This window comes from Babylonia areolata, chromosome 26 (genome assembly GCF_041734735.1).
Source record: "Babylonia areolata isolate BAREFJ2019XMU chromosome 26, ASM4173473v1, whole genome shotgun sequence".
Classification (NCBI taxonomy): domain Eukaryota; kingdom Metazoa; phylum Mollusca; class Gastropoda; order Neogastropoda; family Buccinidae; genus Babylonia; species Babylonia areolata.
The window spans coordinates 29,584,037-29,602,356 of NC_134901.1; the positions used below are offsets into that span (position 1 = coordinate 29,584,037).

General features: G+C 41.8%; 1 protein-coding gene across 2 annotated transcripts in view; it reads right to left on the reverse strand.

The window, feature by feature from the left end:
* Positions 1-805: 805 nt before the first annotated feature.
* Positions 806-18,320, reverse strand: part of LOC143300559 (zinc finger protein ZFAT-like) — a 48,989-nt gene continuing 31,474 nt past the window's right edge. For both annotated transcript variants that reach the window (XM_076614315.1, XM_076614316.1), the window contains 6 exons: positions 14,690-14,903; positions 12,907-13,038; positions 9,602-9,689; positions 8,537-8,613; positions 5,833-5,934; positions 806-3,847 (listed from right to left, as the gene is read on the reverse strand). In XM_076614315.1, coding sequence (XP_076470430.1) covers positions 3,686-3,847; positions 5,833-5,934; positions 8,537-8,613; positions 9,602-9,689; positions 12,907-13,038; positions 14,690-14,903 — 775 coding nt within the window. In that variant the 3' untranslated portion in view covers positions 806-3,685. The remainder of the gene's footprint in view (positions 3,848-5,832; positions 5,935-8,536; positions 8,614-9,601; positions 9,690-12,906; positions 13,039-14,689; positions 14,904-18,320) is intronic.

Genomic DNA, 18,320 nt, shown 5'->3' on the forward strand with positions numbered 1-18,320 from the left:
GCATAGAGTACAGCCTTGTCAGGCAGTCCTAAACCAAAATGGACCTCCATAGCAACATCGTCATCGTCATCCTCCTCCTTCATCATCATCAATATAAACAAAATAGTCTCAAAGTCTGTGGCCTTTCATGCCCTGCTCTCATAGTGACCTCGATTTCGATACCTCTCCACTTCCGTGCTTGGGGTGAGTCCTGTCAATGTCTTCAGTGTCGGCAGATTCATGGGGGGCTGTTGTTTGAGGAATGTGGTGGCAGTCTCCACTCTAGGAGGGGCACTCACTCAGTCTGGCTCTGTGACTAAACCATTATTGTCGTTAGTAGGGGGCTTAGTAGGTGGTGTCCTAAGTACGTTAAATCAGAAAAGGCACCACTAAACACCACCGAAGTGACTCAGCAGCAGTGCAGGGTCTCCTCTGGTGTGTGGCCTCCTGGCGACCTAACATCGATGGTTCCCTGCAGACTGCTGATGCTGGAACTGTGACGGACGAACCCGGGTGTGGCCGTGTATGGAGGAATCTAAATGAGCGGCGTGGGAGTGATGCCACTGAAACGGTGCAGATGATGGGACAGCAAAAAAAAAAAAAAAAAAAAAAAAAAAAAAAAAGGCAGGCAGCCTGTTGTGTAAATGACTCTGTGTTTGTAAAGCGCTTAGAGCCTGGTCTTTGACTGAGGATAGGCGCTAGAATTATAAGCATCCATATCAGAGCCTTATTTCCTTCAAAGGTGTTATACACAATGCATATTAGACATACTGCTGTCAAAGCAGCTAATGCTACCATACACAACTAGACTCCTTTGTTCCAATCACAGCCTTTTTATTTTTTAGATGTAATACACAACACATGTTACACATAGTGTCAAAGCAGTTAATATTGCCATAGATATTGAATATTCATGCAAAGGGGGCAGCATAAGCCTAAAACACAGGCAGCTCACGCTTGACCCCATAATGTCATTAGAAACCAGGCAGTTTTCATTTGTGAAAAGCTGTGGTTGTACTGATCAAAACAATTTTTACTGTACAACAGAACTGTGTATCATGCTGTCAGAATCAGAATAACTCTATCATCTCAGACTTAGAAAGTATGTTTAATGAAATTGTGAATGAAACATCAGATCTGATGGGGAGCAACAAACAGCATGGAAAATAAACAAGTGCACTAACTCTTATTGTCTAAACATAACAAGGACAGATAACTGAAAGCCAGTGATCATTGTGGCTTGAAGTTGTGTGCCCTTGTTTCGTTTTGGAACAAAAAACTGACTTGTTTGTCTCTTTGTATTGCCAGCTGTCATATATGTACAACATAAAAAAAACTGATTTATAAATACATCTGCAGAACAGAAGGCAAAAACTGACATTAAAAAAACTAGTCTTGCATGGACAGACGACAGTTTCATACCACACTTGTGTGAATGTATCATGTTTTCTTTTCAAGCAACAGCAGAAGACATGTCCCATATTTCTATAAATTGGTGTACAGAGACATGTCACATTATTGTTGAGTGTTTTCATGTTGCATAATTGGTTTAAATATTGATCAGTTGTACATGCTTTGGATAATAACCATCAGGCCATGTAAAGATTTGCCATCATTTTAATTCACCGTTGTTTACCTGGAAAATCATCACACAGAAACCTAAAGGGGAATAACTCCATAATCAGAACATACTGGAAGTTTATCAATCAATGTTTCTGTTTACAAACAAGGTAATCGTTACACGTATTCCCATATCTCTATTCATTGGTGTACAGAAGACATGTCGCATATTCCCATATCTTACACAGATGTATATAATATATCTCTATACACTGGTGTACAGAAGAAATCTCTATGCACTGGTGTACAGAATACATATTCCCATATCTCTATATACTGGTCTACAAAAGACATCTTTATACATTGGTTTACACAAGATATCTCTATACACTGGTGTACAGATGACATATTCCCATATCTCTACATACTGGTGTACAGAGATGTGTCACATATTCCCATATCTCTTTTCATTGGTGTACAGAAGACATATTCCCATATATTTAAATTGGAGTACAGAAGACATGTCACATATTCCTATATCTCTATACACTGGTGTACAGAAGACATCTCTATATACTGATGTACAGAAGATATTTCTATACACTGGTGTACAGAAGACATATTTCCATGTCTCTATAAATTGTTGTACGGAAAACATGTCGCATATTCCATATCTCTATACAATGTTGTACAAAAGACATATTCCCATATCTCTATAAACTGTTGTACAGAAGACATGTTACATATTCCCCTATCTCTGTATACTGGTGTACAGAAGACATATTCCCATGTCTCTATAAACTGGTGTACGGAAAACATGTCACATATTCCATATCTCTATACACTGGTGTACAGAAGACATATTCCCATGTCTCTATAAATTGGTGTACGGAAAACATGTCACATATTCTATATCTCTATACACTGGTGTACAGAAGACATATTCCCATGTCTCTATAAATTGGTGTACGGAAAACATGTCACATATTCCATATCTCTATACACTGGTGTACAGAAGACATATTCCCATGTCTCTATAAACTGGCATACAGAAGACATGTGGCATATTCCATATCTCTATATACTGGTGTACAAATAACAAATACACTGGCAGGAAGGAGAAAAAGGAAGAAAAAAATGGTGGTGCTCATTGTGACAATATGCCCTCTGTGAGGAGAGCAACCCACACTGAATACAGAGAAGTCTGCTGTGAAAAAAACCCAACACAATACAACTTGAATACAGAGAAATCTGTTGTGACAAAACAGTACAAAACAATACAATACAACACAACTTGAATACAGAGAAGTCTGTTGTGACAACATAATACAATACAAAACAATACAAATTCATGAACATATGACAAGACCACTGACCAGACCCTCTTGACAAGACTCATTTACAACAATGTGGAAAAAAAAACCCACAGAAAAGCACTATCACATGCATAAATAACCTTGATACTAAAGAAAAGCTCAGGTAAAAAAAAGAATGTATGTTGGCATATGCCATCTGATTCTGTGAAGGGCAAAATCCATAATTATACCACAACAAAACCTCATCTTAAGGCACCCAAATTTACAGATATTGTGTGATTTATGACTATACTTCTCATGAGTTCGAAAACACCAAGTAATTATTTTTCCATCGTACCATGAATTCTACTGCTTTGAAATTAACAAAATTTTGCTTTGTTGCAAAATGTATTATTAACACAATAATCATTTTAGGTGTCAACAGATTCTACCATTCAGGCACACAATTAAACAATCAAAAAAAAAAAAAACTTTAATGAGAACAATATGATCATTTCTCTAAATGACATGTCAGTCTGTTACCAAACCCATACATATTTGAAGTCCTATACTAATCCACATATTTTTGTGCTGTCTCTTTTTATATCTAAGAAATTAGTCATGTATCTCTGACACATTTTTCGATCTGTTACCAAACCAGTATAAATCTGCAGTCCCATACTATTTACTTCTTTTTTTTTTCACACAATCTCATTTCAAATCCAAGACAAGCTGCTTGGTCATGGTTAAACATCATTCATTAAAGTGATTCAAGACAGTCCACAATGTGTCACTCAGTGCTTTTTCTGAAAAAAGCAGAAAAAAAAAATTCATGTTTTCCATCCCAACTTCTACTCTGTCATGAACTCAACAGACTCGGTGCTGTCTACGGTTTGGATCTCCATGGGAACGCCCTCCATGGAGGGGTCAGCAGTGGGGTCGTCAGGGGCAACGTACTGGATGATGTACTGACCAGTGTTCTCCAGGCCTTGCTCATTATTGGTCACCAGGACCTGAGAAGAACAATTTACAAAATACATTGCAACAGAACAGAATAGAGTATAGGATATGATTTATTAAAACAGAACAGGATAGAATATAGGATATATTACAAAAGGATAAAATAGAATATAGGATATTTCACAACAGAAAAGGATATCATAGAGGATACATTACAACAGAACAGGATAGAATACATGATTTATCACAACAGAACAAGATTTCTTCTTCTTCTTCGTTCGTGGGCTGCAACTCCCACATTCACTCATATGCACACAAGTAGGCTTTTACGTGTATGACCATTTTTACCCCACCATATAGGCAAGCCATATTCCGTTTTCGGGGGTGTGCATGCTGGGTATGTTCTTGTTTCCATAACCCACTGAATGCTAACATGGATTACAGAACCTTTAACGAGTGTATCTGATCTACTGCTTGCGTATACATATGAAGTTCAGGCACAAGCAGGTCTGCACATATGTTGACCTGGGAGATCAGAAAAATCTCCACCCTTTTACCCACCAGGAGCCGTTACTGAGATTCAAACCCAGGACCCTCAGACTGAAAGTCCAACGCTTTAACCACTCGGCTGTTGCGCCCGTCAGAACAAGATATAACATAGAATATATTACAAGAGAACAGAATTTAATGCATGATATATTACAAGAGAACAGGATATAATATGGGATATATTACAACAGAACAGAATATAATATATTAATAATAATGGATATTTTTATGGCACACTATCCAGAAATCTGCTCTTGGTGCTTTACAAAACACTTTTGTTTACATAACACATTACATCAATGTTACATACACATACCAAAATGTGACAGGATAGAACATATGATGAATTACAACAGAACAGCATAGAATATAGGGTATATTACAACAGAGCAGGATAGAATACAGGATGTATTACAGTGCATGCTATCTAGATTAGACCACTGCAACTCTCTTATTGCTGGTCTCCTTGATAACAAACTGAATAAACTTCATCCACATTCAGAATCATGCAGCCTGACTCGTACTCTGTAAACCCAGTCATGAACACACAACACACACACCTGCTGGCCGTCTTGTTGCTGCATGATGATGGTTTCATGGTTGACAGACACACATAACACATACACAACACACACACAACACACACGACACACACACATAACACACACATAACACACACAACACACACACCTGTTGGCCGTCTTGTTGCTGCACGATGATGGTTTCAGGATTGACAGACACACATAACACATACACAGCACACACACAACACACACATAACACATACAAAACACACACACACACACACCTGTTGGCTGTCTTGTTGCTGCATGACGATAGTTTCAGGGTTGACAGACACACATAACACACACACAACACACATCACACACACACACCTGTTGGTCGTTTTGTTGCTGCATGATGATGGTTTCAGGGTTGACAGACACACATAACACACACACAACACACACACATAACACACACACAACACACACATAACACACACACAACACACACACACACACACATAACACACACACAACACACACATAACACACACACACACCTGTTGGCCGTCTTGTTGCTGCACAATGATGGTTTCAGGGTTGACAGACACACATAACACACACAACACACACACCTGTTGGCCGTCTTGTTGCTGCACAATGATGGTTTCAGGGTTGACAGACACACATAACACACACACAACACACACACATAACACACACAACACACACACCTGTTGGCCGTCTTGTTGCTGCACAATGATGGTTTCAGGGTTGACAGACACACATAACACACACAACACACACACCTGTTGGCCGTCTTGTTGCTGCACAATGATGGTTTCAGGGTTGACAGACACACATAACACACACAACACACACACAACACACACACCTGTGTTGGCCGTCTTGTTGCTGCACAATGATGGTTTCAGGGTTGACAGACACACATAACACACACAACACACACACAACACACACACCTGTTGGCCGTCTTGTTGCTGCACAATGATGGTTTCAGGGTTGACAGACAGAAGCTGACCATCCTCTGACATCACCTTGATCTCCTGCTGACCAAAGGCCCCCTGTCCACACAGCCACCATCATTATCATCATCACCATCAACATCTCCTTCATTATCATCGTCATCATCATCATCACCATCACCATCACCATCATAACCACCACCACCACCATCACCATCATCATCATCACCACCACCACCACCACTATCACCATCATCATCATCACCACCATCACCATCATCACCACCACCACCACCATCACCATCATCACCACCATCACCATCATCATCATCACCACCACCACCACCATCACCATCATCATCACCACCACCACCACCACTATCACCATCATAACCACCACCACCACCATCACCATCATCATCATCACCACCACCACCACCACCACTATCACCATCATCATCATCACCACCATCACCACCACGGCCACCACTATCATCACCACCACCATCACAATCATCATCATGATCATCATCACCATCATCATCACCATCATCAACTGACAATATTATCATCACAATTATGGTCATTATCATTACCATCACCACAATCATCTCCATCATCATTATCACCACCATCATCATCATCATCACTATCATCATCATCATCATCATCATCATCACTATCACCATCATCATCATCATCATCATCACTATCACCATCATCATCATCATGTAGAAATTTATTGTTGAAAATACAGCATGGTGATTAATGTAAAAAATATAATGTGGTGATTAATGTAAAAATGTAGTGTAGAAAATATATCATGGTGATTAATGTAGAAATGTAGTGTAGAAAATACAGCATGGTGATTAATGTAGAAAATATAATGTGGTGATTAATGTAGAAATGTAGTGTAGAAAATACAGCATGGTGATTAACCCCTAGGCTGCCTATATGACGAGATAACTCGTCAGCGCAAGCATGTACGCTTCGCTGCCACAATGATGAGATAACTCGTCATCAAAATATTCTGACTCTTCCCTAGTTTGCATTGAGTTCGTTGACAAAAATACTGGTAACTTTAGCTTGGGGAATCTTTCTAGATTCTATTCATAGCTAGAAACCCCATCTACGTCATGAGGCAGTCCTTTATCCAACGTTTTGGTTGGATTACTGCCGCAGTGTTTGCCTGGCTCTTCTCTTCGCTCGCTCAACAAAATGTTGGACCTCGTGCTCAAGACATGTGATCGTGGTTGCATGAAGCCAACCAAGATTGCTTTCTTTAGCTGATGCTCAGAAAGAATTGAAGTGTAAATTCAAAGGAGAAGACAGTGATGAACTTTTGTAGGACGATTTGATAGAAAATAAAGGGAGCAATGAAGAGACTGGCCATGATACGACTATCAGTGAGTGATGCCGACTTTACAGCTGTAGCAGTTGACAGAAAGTGAGCAAATATTTAGCAGGACACAGTGTGGGCGATTTTCTTGGCACTCAGCCAACGCAATCTGATGAGAATTGGATGAAGTGACCGTGTGTGAGAGGGGTGAAGAGGAGGGTGGTGGAGACCGAGGGGGCGTGGCCCCACATCCATATTATCACTTGGAGAGGTCACAATGCATTTTTTTTTTATTGTGGTTGTTCTAGTATAATTTGTGTGTGCAGTTATTATCCATTTGTCCAGAAAATATGATATTTTAGTGCAAATTACCTGACTAATGTCTGTAATGAACAAGCTGAAAATGTGACAAAAAACAAAACACTGATTTCAAAACAACAGCATATCATTGAAAATATATAAAAAGGGAAAACATCATGTGTTTTGTATTCTTAATTCATTTACCTTTCAGAAAATATATACTTTTATGGGTCTTTCTCCAATAATAAAGAGCACAGAATTTTTTGAAAATATATACCTGTTTTTTGTGAAAAAACCCTGGCAAAAAGATTTCACGTAAATCTTATTTTCCTGGCAGCGAAAGGATTAATGTAGAAAATGTAGTGTAGAAAATACAATATGGTGATTAATGTAGAAATGTAGTGTAGAAAATACAGCATGGTGATTAATGTAGAAATGTAGTGTAGAAAATACAGCATGGTGATTAATGTAGAAATATAGTGTAGAAAATACAGCATCGTGATTAATGTAGAAATGTCAATTAGAAAATACAGCATGGTGATTAATGTAGAAATATAGTGTAGAAAATACAGCATGGTGATTAATGTAGAAATGTCAATTAGAAAATACAGCATGGTGATTAATGTAGAAATATAGTGTAGAAAATACAGCATGGTGATTAATGTAGAAATGTCATGTAGAAAATACAGCATGGTGATTAATGTAGAAATATAGTGTAGAAAATACAGCATGGTGATTAATGTAGAAATGTCATGTAGAAAATACAGCATGGTGATTAATGTAGAAATATAGTGTAGAAAATACAGCATGGTGATTAATGTAGAAATGTCAATTAGAAAATACAGCATGGTGATTAATGTAGAAATATAGTGTAGAAAATACAGCATGGTGATTAATGTAGAAATGTCATGTAGAAAATACAGCATGGTGATTAATGTAGAAATATAGTGTAGAAAATACAGCATGGTGATTAATGTAGAAATGTCATGTAGAAAATACATCATAGTGATTCATGTAGAAATGTAGTGTGGAAACTACGCAACTAAAAGGAAGGGTGCTCACCTGGCTCTGCATGGTGATGATTTGCTGTAGCAGATTGACGGCAGACACGGTCTTCTCGTCCAGATCAGCACTGCTCACTGCCAGCATCATCATCATTATCATCATCTTCAGCTTCTTCATTATCTTCTCCATCATCATTTTCATCATTTTCAACATTCTCATGATCTTCTTCATCACCATTTTAATCATTTTCATCTTCCTCATCATTGTCATCATCATCACTGTCATTTTCATCATCATCATCTTGTTCATCTTCATCATCATCTTCTTCATCATCATCATCATTATCATCATCTTCATCTTCTTCTTCATCTTCATCACTATCATCTTTATCATCATCTTCATCTTCTCATCATCTTCTTCATCATCATTATCATCACTGTCATTGTCATAATCATCAACATCACTGTCATTTTCATCGTCATCATAAACATCAATATCAATATGACAGCCGTCTTCATCAACATTGTCATCTTCTCCCTCCTCCTCCCCCTGTTCATTATCATCATCATCGTCATTGTCAACATTATCAGCCTCAACATTAACATACACTGTGCATCATAATATTTGACGTGAAAAGAAAATAATTCCAAAAAAGCAAATTAATACAGGACATGAACTGGACCAACCAAAAGAAGCAAGTATAAAACATTTTTTTACAATTCTTTTTCTTAAACATGATGAATTCTGCTTTGTACACCTCTTCTACTGTTCTTCATTTTCATTCCCAGTTGCTGAGAAATGTTATTCAAGAGACTTGATCAATGTGTCCTGTCCAGCCTTATGAGGTCCACTGTCTTGTTTCAGAGACACAGTACAATATAAGATAACACAATACACCACAGTACAATATAACACACTACACCACAGTACAACACAATACAACATGATACACTTCAGTACAACACAAACCAACACAGTACAATATAAAATAACACTTTACATCACAGTACAATAAAACACACTACAATACAACACAACACAATATAATGCGGCATGACATGACACAATACACCACAATACACCAAAGCACAACACAGCACAACACAGTACAACAACACACACCTGTTTCAGAAGGTGCCATCACAGTGGTGGCCGGCTCCACAATCTCTGTGGTCTGTGTGACAGGTGTTTCCTCTGCACACTGTAACACCTGCACACACACTGCAACACCTGTACATACACTGCAACACCTGTACACACACTGCAACACCTGCACACACACTGCAACACCTGTACACACACTGCAACACCTGCACACACACTGCAACACCTGTACACACACTGCAACACCTGTACACACACTGCAACACCTGCACACACACTGTAACACATGCACACACACTGCAACACCTGCACACTGCAACACCTGCACACTGCAACACGTGCACACACTGTAACACCTGCACACACACTGCAACACCTGTACACACACTGCAACACCTGTACACTCACTTTAACACCTGCACACACACTGCAACACCTGTACACACACTGCACCACCTGTACACACACTTTAACACCTGCACACACACTGCAACATATGTACACAAATTGCAACCCCGGTACACACACTGTAACACCTGTACACACACTGCAACATCTGTACACACACTGCACACATGTACACACACTGCAACACCTGTACAAACACACACACACTACAACACCTGTACACACACTGCACACCTGCACACACACTGCAGCACCTGTACGCACATTACAACACCTGCACACACACTGCAACCCCTGCACACACACATTGCAACACCTGTACACACACTGCAACACCTGCACACACACTGCAACACCTGCACACACACACACTGCAACACCTGTACAAACACTGCAATCCCTGCACACACACTGCAACACCTGCACACACACACACACACTCCAACCCCTGCACACACACTGCAACCCCTGCACACACACACTGCAACACCTGTACACACACACTGCAACACCTGTACACACACTGCAACACCTGTACACACACACTGCAACGCATGTACACATACTGCAACACCTGTACATACACTGCAACACATGTACACACACTGCAACACCTGTACACTGTAACACCTGTACATACACTGCAACACCTGTACACTGTAACACCTGTACATACACTGCAACACCTGTACACACACTGCAACACCTGTACACTGTAACAGCTGTACGTACACTGCAACACCTGTACACACACTGAAACACCTATACACTGTAACATCTGTACAGACACTGCAACACCTATACACTGCAACACCTGTACACAGACTGCAACACCTGTACACACACTGCAACACCTGTACACTGTAACATCTGTACACAGACTGCAACACCTTATACACTGCAACACCTATACACTGCAACATCTGTACACACACTGCAACACCTGTACACTGTAACATCTGTACATAGACTGCAACAACTGTACACTGCAACATCTATACACTGCAACACCTTTACACTGTAACATCTGCACACACACTGCAGCACAGCTTAGAATAGCTGGCTGTGACTTTTGCCAGGTTTTTGCATGCTGCGTGACATACACTACACCACAACAGCTGTTTCAAGACAACATCTGATGTAATACATTGTTTTCAGTGCATCACCAGTTACCAGGACATACTTTTGGACTAAATCTGAAGTAACACATTGTCTTCAGTGCATTACCAGTTACCAGGGCATGTTTAAGAACGCCATCTGAAGTAACACATTGTCTTCAGTGAGGTAACTGTTACTAGGACATGTTTTAGGACATCTGAAGTAACACATTGTTTTCAGTGCGTTACCAGGACATGTTTTAGGACATCTGAAGTGACACATTGTCTTCAGTGCGTTAACAGGACATGTTTTAAGATATCTGAAGTAACACATTGTCTTCAGTGCATTACCAGGACATGTTTTAAGACATCTGAAGTAACACATTGTCTTCGGTGTGTTACCAGGACATGTTTTAGGACATCTGAAGTAACACATTGTCTTCAGTGCGTTACCAGTACATGTTTTAGGACATCTGAAGTAACACATTGTCTTCAGTGTGTTACCAGGACATGTTTTAAGACATCTGAAGTAACACATTGTCTTCAGTGCATTACCAGGACATGTTTTAGGATATCTGAAGTAACACATTGTCTTCAGTGCGTTACCAGTACATGTTTTAGGACATCTGAAGTAACATTGTTTTCAGTGCATTACCAGGACATGTTTTAAGACATCTGAAGTAACACATTGTCTTCAGTGCGTTACCAGGACATGTTTTAAGACATCTGAAGTAACACATTGTTTTCAATGCGTTACCAGGACATGTTTTAGGACATCTGAAGTAACACATTGTCTTCAGTGCGTTACCAGGACATGTTTTAAGACATCTGAAGTAACACTGTTTTCAGTGCATTACCAGGACATGTTTTAAGACATCTGAAGTAACACATTGTTTTCAGTGCATTACCAGGACATGTTTTAGGACATCTGAAGTAACACATTGTCTTCAGTGTGTTACCAGGACATGTTTTAAGACATCTGAAGTAACACATTGTCTTCAGTGCATTACTAGGACATGTTTTAAGACATCTGAAGTAACACATTGTCTTCAGTGTGTTACCAGGACATGTTTTAAGACATCTGAAGTAACACATTTTTTTCAGTGCGTTACCAGGACATGTTTTAGGACATCTGAAGTAACACATTGTTTTTAGTGCATTACCAGGACATGTTTTAAGACATCTGAAGTAACACATTGTTTTCAGTGCATTACCAGGACATGTTTTAAGACATCTGAAGTAACACATTGTCTTCAGTGTGTTACCAGGACATGTTTTAGGACATCTGAAGTAACACATTGTTTTCAGTGCATTACCAGGACATGTTTTAAGACATCTGAAGTAACACATTGTCTTCAGTGTGTTACCAGGACATGTTTTAAGACATCTGAAGTAACACATTGTTTTCAGTGCGTTACCAGGACATGTTTTAGGGCATCTGAAGTAACATTGTTTTCAGTGCATTACCAGGACATGTTTTAAGACATCTGAAGTAACACATTGTTTTCAGTGCGTTACCAGGACATGTTTTAGGGCATCTGAAGTAACATTGTTTTCAGTGCATTACCAGGACATGTTTAAAAACACCTGAAGTAACACATTGTTTTCAGTGTGTTACCAGGACATGTTTTAAGACATCTGAAGTAACACATTGTCTTCAGTGTGTTACCAGGACATGTTTTAGGACATCTGAAGTAACACATTGTCTTCAGTGTGTTACCAGGACATGTTTTAAGACATCTGAAGTAACACATTGTTTTCAGTGCATTACCAGTTACAAGGACATGTGACTGGACGACATCTGAAGCGACATCTCACCTCCACTTCAGAAATCTGCATCTGCTCCATGCCAGCGAAGTCCTGCACCTGCACATGATGCTTGATCTTCAGGTGTCGCTTCAGGTCAGACAGGTTGCCGAAACGGTAGTCACAGCTCAGACACCGGAACACCTGCAAGAACATTGCAAGGAAACATCATGCGCCTCTTCTTTTTGAAATAAAACACACACAAAACATGTCTGCAAGAACAGCAACAAACAAGAGAACTTGAGAAATAACACAAAATACGTCAAATCATTTTCCTACAGCCCAGCTGACCACAAAAGGGCCATTTCTGGGTTGAACCTGTTAGATAGAAACTATAAGGGACCATTTCAGGGTTGAACCATTTAGACAGAAACCATAAGGGGCCATTTCAGGGTTGAACCATTCAGACAGAAACCATAAGGGGCCATTTCAGGGTTGAACCATTTAGACAGAAACCATAAGGGGCCATTTCAGGGTTGAACCATTTAGACAGAAACCATAAGGGGCCATTTCAGGGTTGAACCTGTTATACAGAAACCATAAGGGGCCATTTCAGGGTTGAAGCATTTAGACAGAAACCATAAGGGGCCATTTCAGAGTTGAACCAGCTAAACAGAAACCATAAGGGGCCATTTCATGGTTGAACCAGTTAAACAGAAACCATAAGGGGCCATTCAGGGCTGAACCAGTTAAAAAGAAAATATGAGGGGCCATTTCAGGGCTGAACCAGTCAATGAGAAACTATGAGGGGCCATTTCAGGGCTGAACCAGTTAAAGAGAAACCCCCAAAATATTCAAACTTCAATTTGATTTTTTTTTTTTTAATTCACCCAAGTCTGCCCAAGTCCACTTAAAATTTTAATCAAGTTTAAAAAAACAACAACTGGAAATAGCAGAAAGAGACCTATTTACTGACATCCGTTTCAGACCCCTCCAAAATTGAATCAAGTGAAGAATATTGATTTTGTGAAGGAAATCACAGAAAACCTATACAAACATAAGAAGACAGAGGGATAAACCAGAGCAATACATGGCCTTGTCACCACCATGAATGTGAAGACAGATAAGTGTTGTTCACATCTGGTCATTCCGCTTTAAGCTGAACAGATATTCACATTTGGTTTCACTGTCCTGTGTGAGCAGATCCCTTCGTTTAAAGTCTTAACTCCCGAGAGCAAGGTTTCGGTTGCGCCCCTTTTCTCTGCATTCAAATTTTGTATTACGTGTAGCTGACACATTTTGTACTTTCCAAAGTCAGTTCAGGTCTAGATTGGAAGCTGCTAGGCAAATCTCGCTCTCTGCCATAAATGAAGCCAAACCGTAGCTTTATTAGGCTTTTATTTTGAATAAACCTTCACCGACGTCACAGTGTCAGACTCTGGTGAGAAACTGGCTTGATTCAAATCGCCCGCCATTTATAGTCCGGTTCAGGCTTTAAGTGAAAGAAAAAGTCCGCAATGACAATTTTCATTTATCACAATGAAAAAAGGTAGTCTCAGAACCTCCGGAATTTATGGCAAACAAGTTCCTCCCAAGAATTTTTAACTCATCAGATGCCCCAATCCTTTCAGCACCATGTATACCTGTTGGTCTGTGGCCAGGCAGTCTAGGACACACAAGTGATACGGTAAAAGAGTACCCAGGACTCCCTAACATTTTTAACTCATTAGATGCCCCAATCCTATCAACCCCATCTTTACATGTGGCCAGCAGTCTGGGACACCCAAGAGATATGGTAAAAAACTCCCCAACATTTTCACCTGCTGGTCTGTGGGGTGGGGTGAACAGTGTTTACCTGTTGGTCTGTGGGGGGGGCGGTGGAGGTGCTGGGGATGCTTGACATGTCCGGGGAGTACTGCAGGCCTTTGTGGGTGCGGGCATAGTGGATCTTCATGTAGCCCACCGTGTTGGCCGAGTAGTCGCAGTGCTGGCACACAAAGCGCTTCATCACCTCATGCGTCTCCATGTGGCGCTTCAGGTGACTGCGCTGCTGCGCTTCATAGGGGCACCTGTCCAATCCAATACACAGATATGTTAGCAAAATGTAGTTCACACAGGTATGTCAGCAAAGTTTAGTGTGTGTAGGGACATCTGTAGAGAGTTGGATGGGATGTAGAGGTGATGACAGGAAGGGGGCAGATGTAGGTGTGACAGGTGTAGATGTGAAGACAGGAAGGTGCAGATGGAGGTGTGACAGGTGTAGAGGTGATGACAGGAAGGTGCAGATTTGTATTTGTATTTCTTTTTATCACATCAGATTTCTCTGTGTGAAATTCGGGCTGCTCTCCCCAGGGAGAGCACGTCGTTACACTACAGCGCCACCCTTTTTTTTTCTTTTTTCTTTTTTTTTTTCCCTGCGTGTAGTTTTATGTTTTTCCTATTGAAGTGGATTTTTCTACAGAATTTTGCCAGGAACAACCCTTTTGTTGCCGTGGGTTCTTTTACGTGCACTAAATGCATGCTGCACACGGGACCTCGGTTTATCGTCTCATCCAAATGACTAGCGTCCAGACCACCACTCAAGGTCTAGTGGAGGGGGAGAAAATATCAGCGGCTGAGCCATGATTCGAATCAGCGCGCTCAGATTCTCTCGCTTCCTAGGCGGACACGTTACCTCTAGGCCATCACTCCAGATGTAGGTGTGACAGGTGTAGAGGTGATGACAGGAAGGGGGCAGATGTAGGTGTGACAGGTGTAGAGGTGATGACAGAAAGGAGCAGATGCAGGTGTGACATGTGTAGAGGTGATGACAGGAAGGAGCAGATGTAGGTGTGACAGGTGTAGAGGTGATGACAGGAAGGGGCAGATGTAGGTGTGACAGGTGTAGAGGTGATGACAGGAAGGAGCAGATGTAGGTGTGACAGGTGTAGAGGTGAAGACAGGAAGATGCAGATGTAGGTGTGACAGGTGTAGAGGTGAAGACAGGAAGATGCAGATGTAGGTGTGACAGGTGTAGAGGTGAAGACAGGAAGATGCAGATGTAGGTGTGACAGGTGTAGAGGTAATGACAGGACGGGGCAGATGTAGGTGTGACAGGTGTAGTGGTAATGATAGGAAGGGGCAGATGTAGGTGTGACAGGTGTAGAGGTGAAGACAGGAAGGTGCAGATGTAGGTGTGACAGGTGTAGAGGTGATGACAGGAAGGTGCAGATGGAGGTGTGACATGTGTAGAGTTGAAGACAGGAAGGGGCAGATGTAGGTGTGACAGGTGTAGAGGTGATGACAGGAAGGTGCAGATGTAGGTGTGACAGGTGTAGAGGTGATGACAGGAAGGTGCAGATGGAGGTGTGACAGGTGTAGAGGTGATGACAGGAAGGTGCAGATGGAGGTGTGACAGGTGTAGAGGTGATGACAGGAAGGTGCAGATGGAGGTGTGACAGGTGTAGAGGTGATGACAGGAAGGTGCAGATGGAGGTGTGACAGGTGTAGAGGTGATGACAGGAAGGGGCAGATGTAGGTGTGACAGGTGTAGAGGTGATGACAGGAAGGTGCAGATGGAGGTGTGACAGGTGTAGAGGTGATGACAGAAAGGGGCAGATGTAGGTGTGACATGTGTAGAGTTGAAGACAGGAAGGGGCAGATGTAGGTGTGACAGGTGTAGAGGTGATGACAGGAAGGTGCAGATGGAGGTGTGACAGGTGTAGAGTTGAAGACAGGAAGGGGCAGATGTAGGTGTGACAGGTGTAGAGGTGAAGACAGGAAGGTGCAGATGTAGGTGTGACAGGTGTAGAGGTAATGACAGGAAGGTGCAGATGGAGGTGTGACAGGTGTAGAGGTGAAGACAGGAAGGGGCAGATGTAGGTGTGACAGGTGTAGAGGTGAAGACAGGAAGGTGCAGATGTAGGTGTGACAGGTGTAGAGGTAATGACAGAAAGGTGCAGATGGAGGTGTGACAGGTGTAGAGGTGATGACAGGAAGGTGCAGATTTGTATTTGTATTTGTATTTGTTTTTATCACATCAGATTTTTCTGTGTGTAATTCGGGCTGCTCGCCCAAGGGAGAGCGCATCGCTACACTACAGCGCCACCCTTTTTTTTTTTATATATATATTTTTTCCTGCGTGTAGTTTTATTTGTTTTTCCTATCGAAGTGGATTTTTCTACAGAATTTTGCCAGGAACAACCCTTTTGTTGCTGTGGGTTCTTTTACGTGCGCTAAATGCATGCTGCACACGGGACCTCGGTTTATCGTCTCATCCAAATGACTAGCATCAAGACCACTACTCAAGGTCTAGTGGAGGGGGAGAAAATATCGGCGGCTGAGCCACGATTCGAATCAACGCGCTCAGATTCTCTCGCTTCCTAGGCGGACGCGTTACCTCTAGGCCATCACTCCAGATGTAGGTGTGACAGGTGTAGAGGTGATGACAGAAAGGAGCAGATGCAGGTGTGACAGGTGTAGAGGTGATGACAGGAAGGTGCAGATGTAGGTGTGACAGGTGTAGAGGTGATAACAGAAAGGAGCAGATGTAGGTGTGACAGGTGTTGAGGTGATGACAGGAAGGTGCAGATGTAGGTGTGACATGTGTAGAGGTAATGACAGGAAGGGGCAGATGTAGGTGTGACAGGTGTAGAGGTGATGACAGGAAGGTGCAGATGTAGGTGTGACATGTGTAGCGGTAATGACAGGAAGGGGCAGATGTAGGTGTGACAGGTGTAGAGGTAATGACAGGAAGGGGCAGATGTAGGTGTGACAGGTGTAGAGGTAATGACAGGAAGGGGCAGATGTAGGTGTGACAGGTGTAGAGGTGATGACAGAAAGGAGCAGATGCAGGTGTGACAGGTGTAGAGGTGATGACAGGAAGGTGCAGATGTAGGTGTGACATGTGTAGAGGTGAAGACAGGAAGGGGGCAGATGTAGGTGTGACAGGTGTAGAGGTGAACAGAGAAAGGTGCAGATGTAGGTGTGACATGTGTAGAGGTGATGACAGGAAGGGACAGATGTAGGTGTGACACATGTAGAGGTGAAGACAGGAAGGTGCAGATGTAGGTGTGACAGGTGTAGAGGTGAAGACAGGAAGATGCAGATGTAGGTGTGACATGTGTAGTGGTGAAGACAGGAAGATGCAGATGTAGGCATGACAGGTGTTGAGGTGATGACAGGAAGATGCAGATGTAGGTGTGACATGTGTAGAGGTGAAGACAGGGAGATGCAGATGTAGGCATGACAGGTGTAGAGGTGATGATAGGAAGGTGCAGATGTAGGTGTGACAGGTGTAGAGGTGATGACAGGAAGGGGGCAGATGTAGGTGTGACATGTGTAGAGGTGATAACAGGAAGGGGGCAGATGTAGGTGTGACATGTGTAGAGGTGATAACAGGAAGGGGCAGATGTAGGTGTGACAGGTGTAGAGGTGATGACAGGAAGGGGCAGATGTAGGTGTGACATGTGTAGAGGTGATGACAGGAAGGGGCAGATGTAGGTGTG